At 51.6% G+C, this 21,834-nt stretch overlaps 1 protein-coding gene across 2 annotated transcripts; it reads left to right on the plus strand.

The window, feature by feature from the left end:
• Positions 1-163: 163 nt before the first annotated feature.
• CHST12 (carbohydrate sulfotransferase 12) lies at positions 164-6,973 on the plus strand. Of its 2 annotated transcripts, none has more exons than XM_054213213.1 (2): positions 164-227; positions 5,240-6,973. In XM_054213213.1, the coding sequence occupies exon 2, from the start codon at positions 5,335-5,337 to the stop codon at positions 6,592-6,594; it is 1,260 nt and encodes a 419-aa protein (XP_054069188.1). In that variant the 5' UTR covers positions 164-227; positions 5,240-5,334; the 3' UTR covers positions 6,595-6,973. The 2 variants fall into 2 exon arrangements, with proteins under 2 accessions (XP_054069188.1, XP_054069187.1); XM_054213212.1 differs by lacking the exon at positions 164-227 and adding an exon at positions 266-389.
• Positions 6,974-21,834: the final 14,861 nt, after the last annotated feature.

The following is a 21,834-nucleotide window of genomic DNA, read 5'->3' on the forward strand; positions in this document are numbered from 1 at the left end:
GTTAGGCCGGGCCACACCGACGGCGGCCCCGGGGCTCGATCCGGGCGGCACCGGGGAGCGGGGCAGGGCGGGCCGGGGCCTCCCGCCGGCGGGCGGAACGGCGCCTGCGCCGCGGCCCCGCGGGGACCCCCGGGCCCGGCCTCTCGCGAGAGGCGCCGGCGGTGGCCGGGCAGCGGCTGGAGGAGGAGGAGGAGGAGGAGGAAGAGGAGGAAGGCGGCAGGCGGGAGGTGAGCGCGGGGCCGCCCACGGCAGGGCGGGGAGTGGGGTCGGCGCCTGAGGGCAGCGGGTGGGGCGGCGGCGCTGCCCGGGCGAGGCGGTGCAGGGCGAGCTCCGGTCGGCAGCCGGGGCACGGCGTTCCCCCGCTTTCCCTCGGCTCTCCCCGGTGCCAGGTAGGTCTCGGAGCCGGCCGGCTCTGCGGGCAGGGCTCCATGAGGAGCCGCGGCGTCGTGCGGCGGGGCTGGGCAGCGCTGCCCGCCCTCCCGCCGCGGCGGGGGCTGCGGGCGGTCGAGGGTCTGAGGGGCGGCTGTGCCCGGCGATTCCTCTTCTCCACGCTGTGAAACGCCGGCCTGTCCCCCCTCCGCCGCCGGTGCTGGGCCTGGGGCTCGGTAACAGCTCGCTTGCGCGGTTTCCCCGTGTCGTCCTGCAGCCTGTGCCGCTTCTGGACCCGGGAGCGCCTGTGAGCGGCTGCAAAAGCGAACCCAGGGAGCAGCCTCCCCGTCGGAGCGTTTCTGTCGACGCTAGACCATGGCTTTCAACGTCGCTTCACTGAGACGTGGTTAATCCCCCTTAACTTCGTGCACAGAACTTCAGAGCAGAGCTGGTCTACGTACAGCAAAACTATGCTTGAATCAGGTGTTTGTAAGGCAAAGGCAGGCGTTGCAAGCGGCGGGGTCTCATTTCTGGCCCCCCGTGTTGACACACAACAAGTGTTGCGGGGTTTTGTCGGCCCAGGCTGTAGGCGCCGAGGCTTGGTGAGACCCTGCCTGCCATTGTAAGGCCAGGGATGGTGGGTGTGCTTGAAGTTTGCAGCAAAGTTAATGAACGAACACACAGCGTTTTGGGAGTTTCCCGCTGGAAGTCTTAGAAATATGGTTATTGAGACAACTTCCAAGTACGGATATTAAAACAGAGGCGACCGGTGCTGCCAAGCCTGTACAAACCGGGCTTTGTGGCAGCAATGGGAGGGAAGGTACTGGGATAGTTATGTAGATTGGGATGTTCTTTTGCTGGTTTCTAGCATATGTGTGCTAAATCGGGGTAAAATGTGCAATGCAAGCCCTATTTTTTGCTTGTGCTGCATTTATACTAATGTAACCACTGATGTCATTGCGTGGGTTAAAACTTCCTTGCTCTGCAAAGGGTGCTAGATTTTTGGAAAACTGGGGAAAATCAATTTATTGAGTGATGGCTAAGGGCATGAAATTTGTTTCTGGTTATCAATACAGCATCCATCTGCTTTGACTGATGGGAGCTCTGCACCTGCAGGAGGTTAAATTGGTTCCACTTCTCTAGAGCCTGCTTATTCCCAAAGTGTAACTGGTAACAGGTGCGTACCATGGTACGTGGATAAAGAAAGCTGCATGGCTTGTGTAATTGCTGCTGAATGCAGGTACCCCAAGAGAAAGTATCTATTTGAATTTGGGTTTTATGTATGTTTTTAAAAGTTCTCATTCCACCTCTTTCCATCTTCAGAAGCAGGCAAAGTCCCAGCCTGAAATCCCGTATCTTCTCGTGTTAGAATGAGTGGGCGCTGGAGGAAGTGAGCTGGTGCTTTGTGCCTGACCGGTGCCTTGTGTTTCCCCACGGGGAGTTAGGAGCAATGAGAGAGAGACAAGCTTGGGGAAACACGAAGCAAGAAGAGATGGAATTTACACCGAAGCCTTTGGGGGCACAATCCCTGCAAAATCATCGCTGCTTATAGAGAGGGGTTATTGTCCCCTGGCTCCAGCTCATACCTGTGCGTAAGCTCCTTTATTTTCTGTAGGCTTTACTGCTCCTGTAAGTGAGCTGGAGTTACTTTCTTTTGCAAAGAGAGGCTATGAGAGAATACAGTCATTGCATAAAAGGCAAGAGGAAGAAAGAGACAGGAATTACTTAAGCTGCTGTTTGCCCTGAGAACAGTTAACAATCAGGCTGTGAAGTGCAAATAAGGTTTCCAAATCCCTGAGGAGTTGCATCTGCAATAGCTTTTGCAATAAGGGCGCTGGGGGGACATACCCCATTCTGGTTTTAAATGGGAGTTTGAGAGGTCGTTATTTGACATGGTGTCTTGTGATAGGAGAGGATGGGACCAGTGACCTCGGACATTTAGTGTCTTTCTTGGGCCTGGGCTGGGGAGAAGTTGGCCTTGGCTTATACCCAGGCCAGGTTCAAGGTTAGAGATGATCACGGGATGCCTGCTCAGGGGACTCTGTAGAACTATTATAGCACTTGGTCCGTTTCCCGGTTTGCCAGCATCATGTCACAGAAGCAGCTTTGTGCGGATCCTGGTGCACGTTCTTGTTGGCTGGTGACTTTGGGTTAAACTTGAATGTAAATTCTTGGCTCCTCCTGGAGGCTTTTCCTTTTGATTCTGGCAAGGGGAGGATGGAGGCGCATTCCCTCTGATGTGCACAGAGACCTCTAATTTGTGCTTTCAGTCTGGCGTCTTTTGTGAAGTACTCAGGAAGAGGATGTATCATAGTCAATAGAGTAACTCTGTTTTCTGCAGCATTTTTCTCATGAGGGGGAATTAAGCTGCGTTATTGCTCTTTTCCAAGCTTCCTCTCTGGCACTGATAGAGTTAATAGAAGTGGAGTCATTTCGATTCTGTGCCGCTTGCTGCTGTGTGTCTTGGAAAAGCCAAATGCTCTGGCAGACCTGCGTGCTGTGTCCTGGAAAGCAGGCTGGAGCTCTTGGGGTGCGCTCGGTAAAGCTACATTATGGTGGTGGCTTTGACGAAGAGCCCTCTTTCCGTTTGCTGGAGGAATGCGTGTGCCACACGCAGCATCTCCTTTGCTTCTGTCGCTGCTGCCGAGAGGGTGATCTGTCCGCGCTGGGGTGGGACATCTTTGCAGAAATGCTAGCAGCCTGCTGCGCTGCCCGAAGCTGTGGAAGCTGCTGGCTGTAGCGATGGCAGAAAGGGATGCTCCATGCAGCTTTCCGGGCTTGCTGCATTCCAGCCACCCTAAAGGTCTTGAGCAGCGTTGGGAACCCACTGTGCTGGGAATTATGTACGCAGTGGGCACCCTATTCATCCAGAATAGGAAGCAGTCCCTGCCCTGAACAGCTAACCGGCTCGAAAGCAAGAACAAATTCAGACAAAATGCGAACCCAGAAGTGTGCCAAGCAGTAGGCTTGGCAACGTCACTCCATTATCTTCTGCTGTTGGATTGAGATGCCTGGCCTGAAGTGCTGACGCACATATGTAATTTGCCCCTTCTTTAACTCCGTGCTCATCTCTCTGGGTGTTTCTTCTTAGATCTGCTCCATCCTCAATCTTGACTAGCTAAACGTAGAGAATTACTGCTGAGTAATACCTGCTTCTTGCTCCGCAGAGTGCAAAGCGTTACGTCTGCAGTTCCTCCAGCTCCTCTTCACATGTAGAGTAACAGCCTGGCTCCAGGAAACACAGTGTTTGGTGTTGCAGTGCAAAGCCACGTGTTAGGCTACAGCTACACCGAATTTCTGGCACTCCCTACCTCTGAAGCTCAAATAAATACACCAGGGTGGAAAAACCCTAAGTCTTCAGTTCTTCATTTTATGTCTTTTGGGACAAGCTGAGATAATACTTTGATATGTAACTGTATCTGGTATTGTTCTTTTTAATTACTAAATTTTGGTCTAATGCTTTTGGACTAGTGTTTGAAACCAGGACTTTGTTAAAATTTGGCGTCCCTGAGCTGTAAGCACAGCCGTGCAGATGGCTCTTTAGGTAAGTTGTTCAATGCAAGGCTGCTGTGAGCTTCAAAGGTGCTGAGCGCATTTCCCCCGCTGATGACAGAGCTCAGCACTTTTGCATATCTGGACTCTCAGGTTCTTCACATCCTTGTACAGGGTGGGGTTGGTGCCCTTCACTTTACCATGGTGTTTTTCCCTGGCTCCTTGGCCGCTTGGAGAGGCTGGTTTGCCAGCCAGCCTCTGTGCGGAGCCTTGGACCAGAAAACATGCAGCAGGGTGGGGAGATGGATCTCCCTTGAGGAGCTTGCTGGTGGAAAGGGGCTGGGAGACAGCAGGGAGGCAGGTAGCAGAGAAAAGGTGGGACTGGTTCAAGTAAAAAAAAACAAACCTTCTGTACCCTCCAGAAAATGTCTTCTGAGCTGCCCTTTTAGCAGTGATTTCTCACCTGTCTTTGGTGATCAAGAGTTGTTAGGGCTGAATGTAATAGAAATATAAATTACATTAATCCAGGAAAAAGGTCCTGACTCAACAGGGTCAAGACATGGACAAAGATTTACCAGAGCATCCTTGATCAGAAATCATTCAGTTGAAAGTAGTCATTCCTCTAGATTTTTATTGATGCATGGCTCTTATCATCAAACAGTAAGAAAACTGTTTGTGTAATCTCTGTTCTTGGCAAAATGAAGTAGCTAGGTCATGGAGGTGTCATCTTCACACAGATCAGGTAAGATGGCGCGTTCAGGTCAGTGATGTTCTCTCAGCAGGAGCTTGCTTTAGCCACTGAGGCAACAGCATCTTCAGCTGTGTATTTATAACTCCGATGAGGTCTTTGTTTTCAGCACGGTGGTACAGAGCATCTTTGCGGGGAGATGAGATGACAGTGTGGCACTACAAGCTGAAATCATGGATTGCGCCCTCTTTCTTCCTGTTGTCTGTTAGCTATGTTTAAAAATCAAGGAGGTCTGAAAGGTAGTTAGCGCTACACTCTTTCTCTATATAGTTGTATTTTTTAATACTCTCAAACTTCCCTCTGTAAACAGTAGGCCTGAAATCTTTATATTTTATTTATTTTTTAAATGAAAACAGAGCTTCTTTTGAAATCACATGACTCTAGAAGCTTGAGATTGATAAAAACCCCGTGATTGCTTTGGAAACTGGTAAAATGTCAACATGTTATGCCTCCTTTTGGCCAGTCCGCTCTTCTCCGCAGGGCCTCTACGGGTACCTCAGACCCACACAGCTCTCCCCATGCAGAAGTGAATGGTCAGCCCCGCGACGAGTCTTGATTGTGCAAGGTCATTCTCTCCGAACCAGGGTGTTTAAGGGTTCAACTAACTTTTTTTTTCTGGTACCTTTTCAGGCGCCTGGTCTCCAGCACCATGCTGGATCCCAAGCCTCACTCTGCAAGCCGGAGGTGAATCCAGGTGAAAGCCAGCTATCACAGTAGGTGTCAGGATGACCAAAGCACGGCTCCTCCGTCTCTCTGTGGTGCTGGTCTCCATCTTCATGATCCTCCTGATCATTGTTTACTGGGACAATGTGGGAACGGCTCACTTCTACCTGCATACGTCCTTCTCCAGACCTCATTCCTCAGGAGCCATCCCTGGTATCACGGCAGGTGAAAACTGGGAAGCCTTGCCAGATGTAGATGAATTTTTGGCAAAGCTGCTTAGTTCAAACCTGAAACAGAACAGCTCCATCTCCCGAAAGTCAGAGCAGCTACTTGTCCAGGGCTCCAACAAGCCTGTGGTGAGCAATTTGGAGGAGAACGTGCGGGGCTATGACTGGTCTACACACAATGCCAGAAACAGCTTGGACCAAGAGAAACTGCAGATAGAGAGGCAGAGAACATTGCGGGAGTTTTGTGCCAATTCCAGCTTTACCTTCCCTACCAAGGAGCGCTCCTTTGATGACATCCCAAACTATGAGCTCAACCACCTGATCGTGGATGACCGCCATGGCATCATCTACTGTTACGTCCCCAAGGTGGCCTGCACCAACTGGAAACGGGTGATGATTGTGCTAAGTGAGAGCCTGCTGGACCAGGGGGTCCCGTATCGGAACCCTCTGGATATCCCCCGGGAACATGTCCACAACACCAGCACCCACTTGACCTTCAACAAATTCTGGCGCCGTTACGGAAAGTTCTCCCGGCACCTCATGAAGATCAAGCTGAAGAAGTACACTAAGTTCCTCTTTGTACGAGACCCTTTTGTCCGCCTCATCTCTGCCTTTCGCAGCAAATTTGAGCTGGAGAATGAGGAGTTCTACCGGCGTTTTGCCATCCCCATGCTAAAGCTGTACTCCAACCATACCAACCTTCCCACCTCCGTTAGTGAGGCCTTTGGGGCAGGCCTCAAAGTCTCCTTTTCTGACTTCATCCAGTACTTACTGGATCCCAGGACAGAGAAGATGGCCCCCTTCAATGAGCACTGGAGGCAGGTTTACCGTCTGTGCCATCCGTGCCAGATAGACTATGATTTCATCGGGAAGCTGGAGACGCTGGATGAGGACGCTGCTTATCTATTGCAGCTCCTCAAAGTGGACAGGCTGCTTCGCTTCCCCCCCAGCTACCGGAACAGGACTGCCAGCAGCTGGGAAGATGACTGGTTTGCCAAAATCCCACTGGCTTGGAGGCAGCAGCTCTACAAGCTTTATGAAGCAGATTTTGTACTCTTTGGCTACCCCAAGCCGGAAAACTTGCTTAAAGACTAAAAGTGATTGGGCGGTGGGTGTGGGAGGGAACATCTGAAATACCAAAAATGTTTAAAGCCTCCTCATTTTAGCTCTTAACTTACTTCCCCATACAGGTTGGAACAACGGAATATATTTTTTCTACCGCTTCCCCTTCCATTTTTGCAATAATGCCAGAGTCCAGGGTATTCCAGCCAGCTGTGCATATGCAAAAAATGCCAGTTTTTTTTGTTATCATTTGTTTTCTGGGTTTTCTTTTTTTAAAATGCCCCCATGTTTTGCAAGGGGTTACTGCCCTTGGTCACTCTGCCGGCTGTGTCCTTCAGTAGCTTTTTATTAATACTTTTTAAAAATTAATATATTTAAGATATTTAATACGAAGTGTGTCGTGGCAAAGGAAGGGAAGGAATAAAAAAAAAAGTAAAAGAAAAACCCAAGAAATAATGCACCTGCCTCTGTGTGTTGTCTCAGAGCTGCTGTTTCGGAGGTTTGCAGAGCACTCGCATCTCTTTGGGAGCTGGGTTTGGCGGTGGTGCCTTCACCAGCCACGTCTGCTGGTGGTGGCTCTGAGCTGGGCTCAAGGCAGATCGGATGGGTCAGTGCCTGACTCTGCCAAACAGTCCTGGAAGAATGCCAGTGCTCCGGTGACGCGCACCGCTCCCAGCTGGTGAGCGTGACGCCAGGGTCACAGGAAGGAAATGGCTGTTGGGAGCCGTGACGCCAAGCCTCAGGGGGTGTTTCAGGAAACGCAGGTGGCCAACACAATACCTCTGCTCTGCTTCACCTTCCAGCAAAGTGGTGGTGGGCCTGTGCTTTCCAAAAAGCTGAGGTTCCTCAGCCCCTGTTTACCTTGCTAGACGTGACATGTCCCATTCCAGGATGGTGCCTGAAGTTCTTGGGTGTTGTGGCCAACCTGAATGGGCAGAGCATCCAAGAGCAGCTCTTGGATGGGTGTGCTGTCCGGGAATTGGCATCCAGGCTTCACACTGCAGTGGCTTAGGCAGGTTGACCATTGTCGCAGCCGGTTACAGGACGGGGAGGTGGTGTGCTGCTCCTCGGCCTGGTCACTGCTGTGTGTGGTGCCGGTCCCTTGAGAACTGCCCTCATTCCTGGGCACTCTTTAAGGGGACGTGTCAGGGATGCAAGTGCTTATCCCTGGAAGAAGATGATCTGAAAGGTTTCTTTCTACAAGCAGTCGTCAAGGTGAACTCAAAGTTCATGTTTTCAGAGTGCCAGCTACTGCTCATGACGCTGCATCTTCATTTGCTGCCTTTCTGTTTATACCGAGTGACTGATGCAGATTTAATCATCTGCCTTGCTGGGACCTGCTGCAGGAGTGATGGTTGCCCACTGTGTTAGGAGCATGTGGGCTGCTTCCCAAAGGAAATTAGTGCTTTGAGAGAGAATTTTTGTGTCTCATCAGCTGAATCTGCTTCTCTCTTTCGCTCTGAATTGCTCTACAAAAACTGTCTGCTTAGCAGATTGGGCAGGCAACTCTCTTAGAGCTGAAATGCTTAATTATTTCCCTGGGCTGTGGATGGTATCAGTGATTAACGTCCAGGGTCAGGCCTTGGGAGGCAGCCTTGTGTTCTGGATAGACTTCTTTATATTGGCCTTTTACTGGGTTTCTCTCCGAGGCCATCAGCAGACATGACTTTTCCCCTCTATCTCCTTGCTTCCCCAGCCTCTGCACACGTGCATCTCCGTGGCATTGCATGCTCTTCCTAGCGAATACGCTGTATCAAGCTTTTTAACCTGTAAATGAAAGATAATTGCTAGTAGTTAAGCTCGAAGCAAACGAGTTTCTTATTGTATTCACACGACTCTCCTGCAATTTCTGCAGATATTTGCAGTTTAAATGAGCCTGAAGCCATGGTCAGGGTCTCGGTGCTTAGCTCTTCACAGCTTGGGGAAAAAGGAAGTGCCTGTTTCTGACTCATTATTTAAAACTAATAATAGAAAAGTGTTGATCTATTCAATTTTTTTTCCCAGTTACCAGTTAATTGCTGCAAAACAGAAAGATGTTGAGAGTCTCGTCTCCTGTAATGAGTAATCCCAGGAGTCTCTTGGTTGCTGCTACATTTACATTTCTTCAGGGTGGGTTCATCTCGCTCTTCAGAGATACAGCATGGATGTTTTCATCCCTTGTCTTTACAAAGTGTTTGTGTTTTTCTCTTTTAATTTAAATTTAATTGATGCTTAGTATGTGTAGAGGTGGGCGGCTGGGACCGTAGCACAGATGCCGTGCAAACTTCCTTCCAGCTGCTTCCCCTGAACCTTTTGATCTGGTCCTGTCTCTTCCTGCCTCTCTGACCAGCGTTCGGCCAACGTACCGCCGTGATGCCGGCTCACCCGGCAAAAACCGGCTGCTGCCTCCTCAACCGCAGTTCTCCTGTGATTCCTGGCCTTAGCTTGTCCTGGGCAGGAGCCCAGGAGCTCCTTTCCGATTTCTCTCCTCTCTCCCCACCCGAAGGTGGAAAAAGGGGGTAAATTCCAGCATTATGTGCTAGTATCACCCTATGTGGTACTGAGGTCCGAGACACCCTGTATGCAAGGCTGAGCGAGCTGCCTGCACCCCAATGGCTTCACCAGCCTCCGTAAGAGCTGCGGGCAGGATGTATGGATGGCATAAAGCTTCGGAGGGCTCTGTCTTGTGTGCTTTCCCTCTTTCACCCTGTCAAGTCCATCCTGCGTCGACATTTAAGACGTTTTAATCTTTGTAGACTCATACCAACGTTCTGGGTGCCGTCGGCTCTCTCCTCGTTTCCCATTGCCACGCTTCAAAGCGCTTGCCGGGAGGAGCAGTAAAGCTGAGATGGAGAGGGCTGGCGTTGCAGTGATTGCTTCTGGGTTCGGAATAGCTTGTTCCTTGCTGCTTTTCCCTTTTGAAGCCCTCCCTCCCCACCCTTCCACCACTGTGAATGTATTGTTAAGAAGTCGAAGGGGATCCAGGCTGCGCTGAGCTTTGTGGTAAGACCACTGGGTTGCCAGAACTGGGATGGAGCCTCCGGCTTTGGGAATGTGCATTTTTTGTGGGTTTCTTGCTCTGTTCTGATGATGTAGAAGTGTGCGGGGGGTGGAAAAGAAGGACAAAGAGTTCAACCAGCCCTGCTTCCTTCCCCCCTGGTTTCCTAAAGGAGCTGGAATTTGGTATTTGTCAAATAATGGCAGAATGATTGGAAAGAGCAGGCAGTCTGCATCCGTGCTGGCCTGAAGTCAGAAGAGGGCTAAAAATCCTGGAGTGTAGCTGGTTATGATGCTAGTACTGATTTTATAAGGGGTAGAAAAATGCTTTGAAGCAGCCTATTTGTATCTGAATAAACCTGGCTTTGTCATTTTGTGCTCAGCCTGCAAAATTACGTCCTGTTCCCCTCCTGGCTTGCTCTTCCCTGGGGTTGACCACTTGGCCAAAGTCAGCACAGAGTCTCTAACCAGGCAGAACTGACACGCGGATGCAGAAATAACCTGGGGTTTGACCAAGATGTTTCCAGCCGGGTAGAGCTGAGACCAGCTTTAGTGTTTGCTCAGCGTCGGTTCCAAGGTCTTTACGCAACCATTGAACAGATTCGGTCCCTTGCTGTTTGATGCTGGATTCACCGCTCCGGTGGGATGCGTGTCACCTGGCCCTGCAGCCCCTGCATGCTCCAGGGAAGGACTGTCAGGCTTCAGAGCTCTTTGCTTTTTGAGCAGTGACATGGCTTTGCCAGGGTACGGAATGTCCTTAACACATGAGTACCTTTGCATCTCAGTATTTTTTGCCTTAACCCTTTAATTCACTTGTGGTTTAGGGCGTCAAAATTGTAGACCAAAATTGTAGACCAAAAAGTTGCCCTGGGGTAATGCGTGAGATGAAGTGTTTTGGCTGTGTGTGTTTTGCATCCCTCAAGGTGGCACTGGGAGGATGGAGGGCAGGGGATGAATGGCAGCATTGAAAGGGTGGTGAAGAAAAGCCAGTTTGTTCCTCCTTATGTAAGCCGGACCTTTGCGGCAGCCGCCGGGAAAGCCGGTGACTTGGCAGGGTGCTGCGTGGCTGCGGTGCAAAACCGTGCCAGGGAGGGTGCGGGGTGTGGTGACCTACAAGCAAGTCACGTTGCTTGAATTTAAGGGCTTTGCCCACGTCGGTCTTGATTGTAACCCCCCTAGTCAAGGGCAGGAGAGGGGGGGCGGGAAACAACTGGCTGTTTGGGGAAGAGATGGGGCGGGTGGGTGGGTGGCACTGGGTCTGGAGCAGGCGTAATGCGGCTCTTCTGCTCTCTCCTTGATTAAATCACATTGGGGATCTAGCATGGACTGTGGAGGGTGAGGTTTGTCCCTGGGGGAGCTGGGTGGCTGTGTCCCCTGTGCCGGGACGAGGGTGATGCTTGTCGGGGCTGGCTGAGCCTCTGGCTGCCATGTCTGTGCGGGGAGCCGGGGCTGTGTGGCCGCTCCGCAGTGGCCCATCTGAATCCCATTTTCTGTTCCTGGGCTCCAACGAACACCGCTGCTGCTCCCCCCAGCCTGGCTCCCGCAGCGGCGGCGTCCGTCCCTTACACCCGCCGTCGGCAGCAATTCCCGTGGTGGGTGCCCTGTGAAACCGTCCAGCACAGCGCAGCCAAAACCTGCCGTCGGGCTGCAGCGCTCTGCAGGAGCTTTTATCTGCGCAGCCTGCGCTGCGGGAAGTGCCCAGCCTTTGGGTTGCAAAGGGCTGGAGTACGGGGGGTGCAAACACACTTAAAAAGTGAGTGACCCCCCCCCTCCTCCTGCCTGCCAGCTCAGCGCTGGAGCTGGGAATCAGGCCGTGTTGCTTTCTCCCTGCAAGACATGCAGTTCCTTTCCCTTCGTCCCTTCTCAGTGTCCCCTGTGTCTAGCACCATCAGTGTCCCCTCAGGCATCCCCACATGCCGTGTTGCCTTCCCATGGGGCTGGCTGCGTTGCCCTGGTGTCCTCCCAGCCCCGCTTTGTCTTTTCTTTTTGTGGTTTTGCCTCATGCAGGGATGCCTTAAAATAAAATATTAAAAAAGAAAAAAAAAGGAAGTGGAGAAGTTGTAGCAGCTGGTTCCTGTCGGGAGGGAGGTGCGAGATCAGCAGCCCAACCCTTGACAAGGGAGGAGGGAAATTTCCACACCAAAACCCTCTTTGGGCATCCTGAGCTCAAGCCTCTTTGGACTCGGACCTTTTTGCTCTTTAATGCTCAGGAAACCCGGTTGCCCCACCTGCGGATGGTGTCTCCTTGCCTTGGGTGGCTTTGGGTCACAGCCTCAGCTTCTCGTTTCTGCCTGGGGGGCAGCGCCTCCCAGCAGCACAGGGTAAAAGTCAGTGTTTGCTGGCAGTGGGGTACAAGGATTTGGGCTCTCACCATCCACACAGCAATAAAAATGGGAAATTGGGAGCAAACCTGACGCTTGAGGCCCTGGAGGCCCCTTGAGAAAGCTGTTGTGATAGATACTCAATGGAAAGCAACCACCTTTCTGCAGGCTTTTTGTTTCTTCTTCTTTTGTTTCTTCCACTTCTGCTGAGAGTGGAAAGTTACTTGTAGCCACAGAATACCAAAGGCTCCGTAAAGCTACGCGGAAGGAGGTGATTTAAAAAATAATCTATAGGTGCTAAAGGAGAACGGCAGCAGGCTGCCCTGGTGGGGAGGTGAACAGGGCTGTTCTGCAGTCTCTGCTCACCATTTATAATTTAAGACTATTGCTTTTAATTTCTTTGGCTTTTCAGGTGTTGGTGTCCTGGCCATCTGGACCAGGGGGTTTGAACACTGCTCTTAGTGACCCCCAGGCTGTGGGGGGCGTGCAGTTTCCCATGTAGGGGCTGATGTGAATGCAGGTGTTACAAACCCAGAGACTCAAGCGATGGACCATGTTCTTCTCCTCAAACCACAAGGCAGAGCTGAGGAGCGTGTTTTTCATTAGCAGTGCTGCTAATTGTTTGCTGTAAGCCCTTCAGTGGGTTACTCAAGCTGTCTGCTGTCTGTCCCCCTAAAGGGGGAGTGGGAGATACCTGTTTTCTAGAGGGTTCCCGGGTGTGAGCTGTGTCCACGGGAGCTTTGGAGGTCTCCGGGAGGAGCAGTGCCTTGGGCGGGAGTGTTGGAAGCCAGGGCTGCAATGAGAGCCATGCAAAACTGCCTCAGTCCAGACTTCTCTTACCACGGGGTGAGCCTGGAAGCTGTTGGCATGAAAACTGCGCTGATTCAAGAAGTGCGTACCCTTCGGAGAGCTCAAGGGCTTGTGCGGGTCCGTGGGCATGGAAATGCGCAGAGGTCCCAGCTCGCCGTCCTGCTGCGTGCCTGGCTGCCTGCCAGGCAGCTGGGGGTGCAGGGGGGACGCGGAGCCCGCTATCCCCCCAGACAGAATGGCTGTCTTTACCTCGGAAAATGCTGGGCATCCTTGAGCGGAGGGGGCTCAGCCGGCTGCGGTGGCAGCGAGCGTTAGCGGGGCTGTTGCTTTTCACCTAACGAAGGGGTGGGTGATTTTGTCTCAGGTTCTCATCCTCAGACTGTGCCAAATCCCGGTGTCAGACTGTACCAGAATCAAAATACTCCCAGCCCTGCCTAAACCATGTGTTAAACAAATGAGGGAGACTTTTCCTGACCCACCAGGCAGTGCCTTTCACGAATCCCATGTTTTATCCCCCAGGCAGATGGATCACACGCAGCTTTGGCAAAGCCACATTTTGTGGCAGTAGAAGCTGCAGTTTCAGTGTTTATTTCTCTGTCGTTGCAGGAATTCAAAATGGATGGAAGAAAATGCCGTCGGGATTGACTCTTGTTTTGTTTGGACCCCGGACAGGTCTCTGTGGAAAACATGGGAGGAGCGCGGGGGACAGAGAAGAGCCAAGAAGACATGTGTCAAAAAGAGAGCGGCGGCCAAAAGAGTGGCCAGCAGGGAGTGGAGCAGCGCTGGGGATGGGTTTCTGAAGGATAAAAGGGGTGGGGGGACTTGAGGGCATCTCCACGCAAAATGGGGATGGCACGGAGTGGGTAAATGCTGGCTAAGTGTGAGTAAAAAGGGGCTGCTGAGAAACCGAGTGCCATCTGCTGCGGCACGGAGACCTGCCCCGTTTGCTTTTCTGGGGGCGGAAGCAGGGGCCAAGGTAGAGGAGAAAATAAATAATTTGAATAATTAAGTGGTGAAAGCTTATCAGAATACATGGCTCTGTTACATGGGGCAGGGGCAGATTATCTGAAATAGGTGTGGCTTCGTGACCGGTGGTGGGACTTGTAGGTTTGGACGGAAGAAGGGGTCATTTAGAGGCAGACTGAAGAGTGAAAATAGCAGTGGGCTAAGGTGGTCCTTGGGAGAGGAAGGCTTGGAGCTTCACCAGCTGTCGGGCTCTGGAAGCTGGGCAACATCCACGGGGGATGGAGGTGCGGGAGAGACGGTGTGACCTTTCACATGCTCGTGGGCACCTCCGTCTGTCTCCAGTTTTTCTCTCTCTCAACCTTTGCATGCCTTATTGATTTCAGACTCTGTATATTTTGGCTATTGGGTAAATCAGAAGTATTTGTCACCTAGAATGATCATGCTGAGAGTAAAAAGCTTTTTACAAAGCCTCCGGTGACCTTTAGCTAATGGGAAATCAATTACCTGAGTGTATATAAGCATTTCCCAAGTGCTGGGTAATGCTGTGCACAGTGGGGACCCAACTTGGCCTAACACGGCTACCCGATAGTAGTCTGGGCATGCAGGTCTTCTGGAGAAACGTTCTTCCATCAGGTCAAGGTGACTTACGTTTGTGTTTCTTGATTATTTTTACTTGTGTCTTATAAATCGCGAGTGGGAATGTATGTGTATGGAAAGTCCGAATCAATCCGCAATCCTGGGCAGGTGAACACGTTGGAAGCGTTTAAACAAACACGTAAGTTTTTGATAGGGCCAAATATATGCAAGTTACGTCCTTCTGTTTTCTATAAGCAGAGGATCATTTTCATGATTGCTGTTAGCCTGTTGCAATGGATTGTCGTTTCTAGGATGGTCGCTCCTCCCTGTTAATGCGGTTTTGTTCTTCAGTCCTCCTAAGCAAGCCCCCGTTGTGTCCCGGGGATGCTTGTGCTGTGCAGCCACCAAGCAAAAGCGGGTGTTGCGGTGGGTGGGGGACAGTCGGGCTCCAACAGCAGCTGCGGACGCCCCTGCGGCCGCGCGTCCCCGAGCCTGCTTGCTGTTTTACCCTTAGCAGCCAAAGAGCGACCCCAGCACAGGCGTACGCGGCCGCGGTGTGCCCCAGCCCGTTTTCACTGCTGGATCCAGGGATTACAGCAGGTCCCTGGCTCGTGGGGCTGGGAGAGAATCCCTGCTTCAAGATTATGGAATTGGGGATCACGTTGGTTTTTCCCCTTCTCGTTCAGACGCCTCAAACCTGAGCTTTCTGGATTTCTCGGATTCTCAAAATAGCGTCAGGTTTCCTTCGAAGACCTGCCAGCTGCAGCAGGGGAAGGAGCGTGGTGTACGGTGGACGGTAAAACTTGTAGCTTTGTTCCCTGGGTACCACCGTGTCAGGGCAATTCTCAGGCTGATTTTTGCATCATATTCACAGATTTTCCTGGGGAAAGGGAGGGGTGCTGGGACCCAGCCTGGAAACAAAAGCCCTTTGTAAGACCAGGACACGCCGTGTTTGTCTTCCACCCCACAGCACCGGGTAGAGGCAGAGTAAGAAGATGAAGCCGCTGGGCGGTGGGGTCCCCTTCGCCTACCAGAACCGGGGCAGGTTGGGACCGTGTCCCCCCGCACGGCCACGCTCCGGGCTGCGGCATTTCTGGGACCAAATCGGTGTGAAATAAGATGCAAAGCGCCTTTCATCAGCAAGCGAGAATGTGAATTCAAGATGTCGGGGCAGGTTCCAGCTGCTGTTGCGCTTTGCATTTATGACATTTTTCAGAGCTTAGCAAAAGGTCAGCGTGCTTGGATGCGGTTCCTGGTTTTTGGAAAGCCTGCAGGTTTGGGAGTAATGCTTTTCATTTTATTTGTAAGAGGAAAACAGCCTGCTTGCAAAGTTTGCCTTTGGAATTGAGATGCTGGCTGAAATCTGGCTCTTGAGTTTGTCAGTTTAGGCTAAAAAGACAAATAGGGACAAGTTTGGGGGGTTTTTTTCTTTCCATTTTTTCCCCCCCTCCAACATACAGGAAAAAGCTTTCAGTATAGATGAGGTTGCTGTTGTCAGCATTAGCTTTTTTTTCTGGCTGTGCTGATTGGAAGGAAATTTCCAATACGGCAAAGTTGCCAGAAACAGATTCTTTCTGGAACATTTTGGTTCAAATATTATGACTTTCTCTTTGCAGTGATACAGTTTAGTGCAAGAACGCACGGCAATTGGCTGCTTTGTTCTGAACTCTGAGCTTGACGTTTTCTTTATTTTTGTTGGTTTGTTTTTTTTTTTTTTCTTTTTTTGCTGGTATTTGCTTTGGACAAGCCTGTTGCCCCACTACGGAGATCCTGATGCCACTTGGATGTCCACAAGCAAAGTCTTTCTGTAGGATCCTTTCTTCTATAGACCTGTGTAGTGCTGGGAGCTGAGAGCAATGGCAGGAATCCCATCAGGATGGAGTTAATATTCCGCTGAAGGACCAACGTGTGGGCAGTGCCTTGGAGACAACCTGCTTTTTCTCTCCTCTTCTGATCATCTTCCTGCTGGGAGTGGGACACCAGGTATTTGCCTCCAGGATCTCATTTGGTGCCTTCCCACTAAAAATGGGGAAAATCCACAAGTTTGGCTTGATCTGCTTGATCCTCACAAGGCGCTTCCGAGGCCGTCGTGCTACTGCAGCTCACTGCCCCGCAGCTGCAAGGCTTGGCGGCGTGGTGCCGAGACATGGCTCTTCCCAGCCCTCGTCAGACAGCTACCCAAAGACAGCGTGAGCTGGACTGGGATTTGTTTTTCTTCTTTTTCTTGTTTGGACAAAAGCAACGGGGGTTGTTTCTCCCCTGCAAGAACAGCAGTGTTTGGTTTAAGAAAGGATGAGGTTAAGAAAAAAGGCAGGAAAAGGCTGTCGTATTGTGGTTTCGGTTACTCGATTGCTTTTTTTGCACCTGCACCAGGCTTCCACTGGTGAGAACTGGGGCTTTGCTGGGCTCCCAGAACGGCACTGTCGGAGAGGAAACATCTTCCACTCCTCAGTCGCATCCTGTGTTTTCCTTCTCACTCTGTCATCACTTCGCAGAGCGAAATCCCGAGCTCACATCAATCCCCCCAAGGTCTCCGGAGCAGCTCCGAGCAGGAGGCCGTGCCTGCGGATCCCACCGTAGCACCGGGCAGGCACCAGCTCCGTCCCAAAGGTGGTGGAGCTGAAATTAGCTCCTCGGCAGGATTTTTGTACCTCGGAGCTGTATCACAGCTGTACTATTTCCACTTCTGCAGTTAGCCTGGAGCTGGTTTTGCTTCGTGTGCTGTAAAATTGCCTTTAGGATCAGAGCATTGAAATAAGTGACTGGGATCGAATTTATGGGAAGTTAAAGCTGGGTCGTCTTCACAAATGCAGCCACCACCTGGCGCAGAACTCGTGTGCCTGCCTGAATACCCTGCGGCACAAAAGGGGAAGAAAAACACAGGATTAGCTGCGTCAAATCTTTGACTGTCTTGACTCGTGTCAATGTGACTTCATTCCCTGCGCCTGGGAAAATGCTAGTTCTTACGCTTTGTGTTTCTTAACGCGAGCAGAACGGAAAAGAGCTGGGGCGAGGGACGGAGAGCGGTTTTCCCTTCACCCCGTGCTGGGGACGTGGAGGGGATCAGCAGATGTGCAAGGCCAGGCTGCGGAGGAGGGCGGCGCTGGGGTCTGTGCCCCGTCCCCCGCAGACCCCTGCCCTTCAGAGGCACCCGCAGGGCGGGCGGATGCCGCAGCAGCATCTCGTTTTTCTTGCTGTGCAGCACAGGCTTATCAGGAGTTTGGGCTGGAAGGCTTGGAAGGCATTTACACAGCCATCCACCCTTGTTCCCGGCTGTCCTCAGGCTGGGGGAGCGGTAAACACCACCAGCGACGGGGTTAATGAGGGGATTTTAAGGGCTCCCTTCCCGGTAGGGATATACCTCATGTTTTTCTCCAGGGAAGTTCTGTGCAAATAAAGAGCAACTTTGCAAAACGAGAAGTTTAAGAATAAAAAAAGAAGGAAGGAAGAATAAAAGAATTTGAAGAATAAAAGATTTCTTTTAAGAAAAGAAGAATAAGGAAGAAGGAAGCAGAATTGACAGGTCACGTTTCAATGGCAGTTTAATACAAATAAATTCCTGTGTGTAAGTGTCTTGGAGCTGCCTTTGCGTTGCCTTTCCTGAGAGCCGAGAGCACCGGGAACGCGGCTGTATCCAAGGGCCGGGATATATGGCTAAGAGGTCGAGGCGAAGGGTTTTCCATTCTTAGTTCTGCAACTGGGTCACGCTCTGATCTTCAGCGAGTCACTTATCTGCTTCGTGCCTCCAGTTTTCCTGTGGTTACAACTCCTAACTTGTTTCTAAGGATTTGGAAACGCTCTTGGGCCAGGCAGATACAGAGAATTACAGAAAACACGTTTTAAGCTAATGGCTGCAACAATGAAAGGGTGTCAGTTATTTACTACCCCAGGCTGTGGTTACATGGCAAGTTAAGCAAACAATTAGGTTACTGCCGTGGCGCCTGTAGGGAGGCGCTGACCCATTAAAAATCTTATTTTGCTGGACACCTTGCACGCAGGTTTTAGTTTATGCTCGATATCCTTCATCTAACTCATGCGGTTTTGATAGTTCGGTGTGCTGCAGTTGGATCCTTTCCTGTTGTGTTTTCCGGGGATGTGTGGTACGTGCCTTGTAGCAGCTCCCGAGTGCCGTACACAAGATTTTTCTGCATGAAATAGCCTCTGGATTTTAATAACTTACTGGGCAGGTCGATGGTAACTTGACATCTGTCTAAGTCCTATTGGCACCTCCTTGGTTTTGACTTGGGAAACTGCAGTGTGAAGCAGGCTTTTTTCCTGCCAAGTAATTTTTTTCCTAGGGTGTTGGTTTTTTTTCTTCTTTTTCTCTTCCTGCTTTAACTTTGTCTGCTCTGCCTGTTTTAAAGGATGAAGTAGGCTAGCCCCTGTTCTCCGTCCCTGCTCCCACACCGGTGCCGTTTGAAGAGTTCCACAGCCTCAGTTTTGCAGTCCCTGCAGTTGAGCGTCAGATACCCTGGTCTCTAACACCAGTGAATACGGCTGTGTTTAGTCTGTCGGCATTCGAGATTATATTTGAGCTGTTGGAGCTGGGAGAAGGACGTTAGAGATGCTGGAGAAGAAAAGTTATTCCAAGAAACTGATATACTCTCAGCAGCCCCAGGGGCAGTGAGACAGAGAATAGAAATAGGTTATCTAAAGCCCAGGCAAATAAAATGTTCTTATTATAACTCCACGGGCATTATGCCAGCTCTCTGTAAGCAATATTTCTCTTTGCATCTTGCTTTGCCAGTTAATTGGACATCTATTATTTCATGATTTCAGCAGGAAACACAGCCTGAGTGATGACTTTGGTACCCAGCCCAGTGCTACTGTGCACTTTGTGAGCCCTGAATTGTGGAAACGCTTCCAGTCGGTGTCTGCTCCTTCTCCAAATGCGTATGCGAATTGTCAGTGCTGCCTGGTGACATTTTCTAGGGACAGCGGTTCTGTGACACGCTCCTCCGGCAGTCAGCTCCTTCCTGATGTTCAGGGCCCTGCAAGGATGGAGGGTGGAGGCAGCTCCTCCTTCCCCATCTCCTCCTCCTCTCCTCAACCCTGCCTGGGGACCAGTTTCGGGGACACTGGGGCAGCTGGAGGACAGAGACACAAATGATGTGTGGGGATGTGGCAGCCCAGAGCTGGTCCCCCAGTGCCCCATTCTCTCTGCAGGACTGTTTCAGCCACGGTTACATCTAGAGGTGGTGGTGGAAGCAACTAATTTTAAGCTGATACAATTTCTTTAATTTTTTTTTTTTCCCCAAGATCCTGGTTTTGTAAACAAGTTTATTTACCCTTCCCACCCGACTCCGGGGTTATCCGCACACTGCCAGGGAACGCAAACCAGAGTCTGAGCACAGTTACAGCCGCCTGCCCAGATGCTCCTAATGAATTGTTTGCAGACAAGCTTCAGACCTGCAATTACTCACAGAAATTATTCAGCAAATAGTTTTGAATAATGAATCCCTTTGAGAAATTGGAGGTGTTTTGCAGGCAGATTCCAGGCAGAGAACATGCTCAGAAATCGTAGCTTTTAACACATTTTTCCCCCCTGTTTGCCAAGCTGTGGAGTTGGCAGAGCATCCATCCCTTCCCAGTACCTTCACGTAGGATTAAACCGCCCCACCAGGCACGTGTGTGTGACAGGCTGAGAGCCCCCACTCCAGAGTCTCCTGCTCTAGAGACTACCGGCTCTGCGTGCCCCCGTGTCCCCCCAGATCCCCTCCTCCATGGGGGTCTCGGTTGCTGTTTTTTCCAGTCCGACTTCCCTGGAGCAAGGCAATGGGAAGGATGGGGAGGGACTCTTTATGAGGGAGCGTAATGACAGGACACAGGGTAACGGCCTCAAACTAGAGGAGGGTAGATTTAGATTGGATATCAGGAAGAAATTCTTTGCTGTGAGGGTGGTGAGCCCCTGGCCCAGGTTGCCCAGAGAAGCTGTGGCTGCCCCATCCCTGGAGGGGTTCAAGGCCAGGTTGGACGGGGCTTGGAGCAACCTGGGCTGGTGGGAGGTGTCCCTGCCCAGGGCAGGGGGGTTGGAACTGGATGAGCTTTAAGGTCCCTTCCATCCCGAACCATTCTGTGATTCTGTCTTTGCCCGTAGGTGCTACTGGCGGTGCAGAGCATCAAGGGCTGGAGAGCTGGACCCTGCCTGGTGTCACCCCTTGTGACCAATATTGCCAGTGTGATCTGCAAAATCAGTGCCTTAAATTGCCGCGGGGCCTTTGGGCAAAGAGGCTGTCGAAGTCAGGAGTGAGAATTTGACATCCCGAAAGCTAAAAGAGGAGGAAAAGGCAGCTTGTGAGGTCAGGTTTCTGTGGGTTCGTTCCAGCTCCCACCTGCCAGACAGCGAAGCGCGGCGTGTGATGTTTTATAGCCGGGGGACGGAGAGCTTTTGGCAGGGAAGGCAGAAATGACTGACAACGCTTTGCAAGCTGAGGCTGCTCGGTCCCTGAGTCCCATCGAGGGGCTGATTACTGTGGGATAAGAAGATGGCACTTGCCAGCAGGGAATCGTAAAGGCAAGGAGCTGAGGACCTGGCTTTTTTGTGGGGGGAAAGTGGCTTTCAGTCACCTGCTCTGGATCCTGCAACTGGCCAAAGTGGTGGATGCTAAAGGAGGAACAGGGCAGAACCTGGTATGTGCACTGGTAAATGAAGGACAGAGGTGCTGGGGTGGAGAGGAGAGTTCTGCCTGGCGGCGCAATAACCTGGTTAAATATTGGGGCCTGGCACTCACATGGCCCTAAATCTCCTTTATCCCCTTTTACAGACCAGGGAAAGGCTCTGGCACTGAAGGGGAGAGGAGAGCTGCTTCCCACTAGGAGATCTGCTCGAGCCGAGACTGGAGATGTGTTTGGGGTAAGGCTTGGGCTGTGCTTCAGGTGAACCCCTGCACGTGAGACAGGGAGCAGCAGGAACCTCCCCTTTGGGAGACAAACCCTGCTGGGTCGGGCTGCATCCGTGGGGCTGGGAACCCTTTAGGGCAAAGAAGAAAGATTTGGGAGGTTGTGATGGGTGTCTTCTCCTCCACAGGCGGTCCTGTCCCCCCCAGCTGAGGCATGGGGGTCCATAAAAACGGAAATGGCGTTGTCACAACAGCAGGGTTTGTGCATCCTCGCTCAGCACCCCGCAGGACACATCTCCAGGTTATCCTCCCCTCATCCATCAGCTCCCATTGGACCGGGGCTGGTTTCCAGCTCCCCGGGAATTTGCCTTTGTGAATGCAGCAGCTGCGCCTTTTCCACCCCAAAGGGGATGTGGGAGGAGGAGAGGGGGAAAGCACAGATGGCATGAAGAGGTGTGGGGAAACCATGCTGCCAAAATGGTCCATTCTTCATCATGGAGCTGATGACGGGAGAGGCCAGCAGTGCTGCCCGTGCGAAAGGCTCGCAGACATCCATGGACCACGTGCCGCACATTCACTTGTCCCGTGCGCGTCGCAAGGAGCCGGCCTGTCTTTGTAAATAGACTCTGCTCTAATCGGGCGCCGTTGTTTGCATATTTGAAGCACTATGGCTACAATCTGTCAGCGGGAGAGCAGCGGCGAAGGAAGCAGCTTTAGACACTCGTACGCAAATACCTCAGCCTGAAGGTAGGATGGGAATATAAATTAACTCGTGTCTCTGTTGG

Source organism: Rissa tridactyla, chromosome 8, assembly GCF_028500815.1.
Source record: "Rissa tridactyla isolate bRisTri1 chromosome 8, bRisTri1.patW.cur.20221130, whole genome shotgun sequence".
NCBI classification, from domain to species: Eukaryota; Metazoa; Chordata; class Aves; order Charadriiformes; family Laridae; genus Rissa; species Rissa tridactyla.

What these genes read in the sequence shown, in the direction of transcription:
- CHST12 (XM_054213213.1), top strand. Translation starts at nt 5,335, where the DNA reads ATGACCAAAGCACGGCTCCTCCGTCTCTCTGTGGTGCTGGTCTCCATC.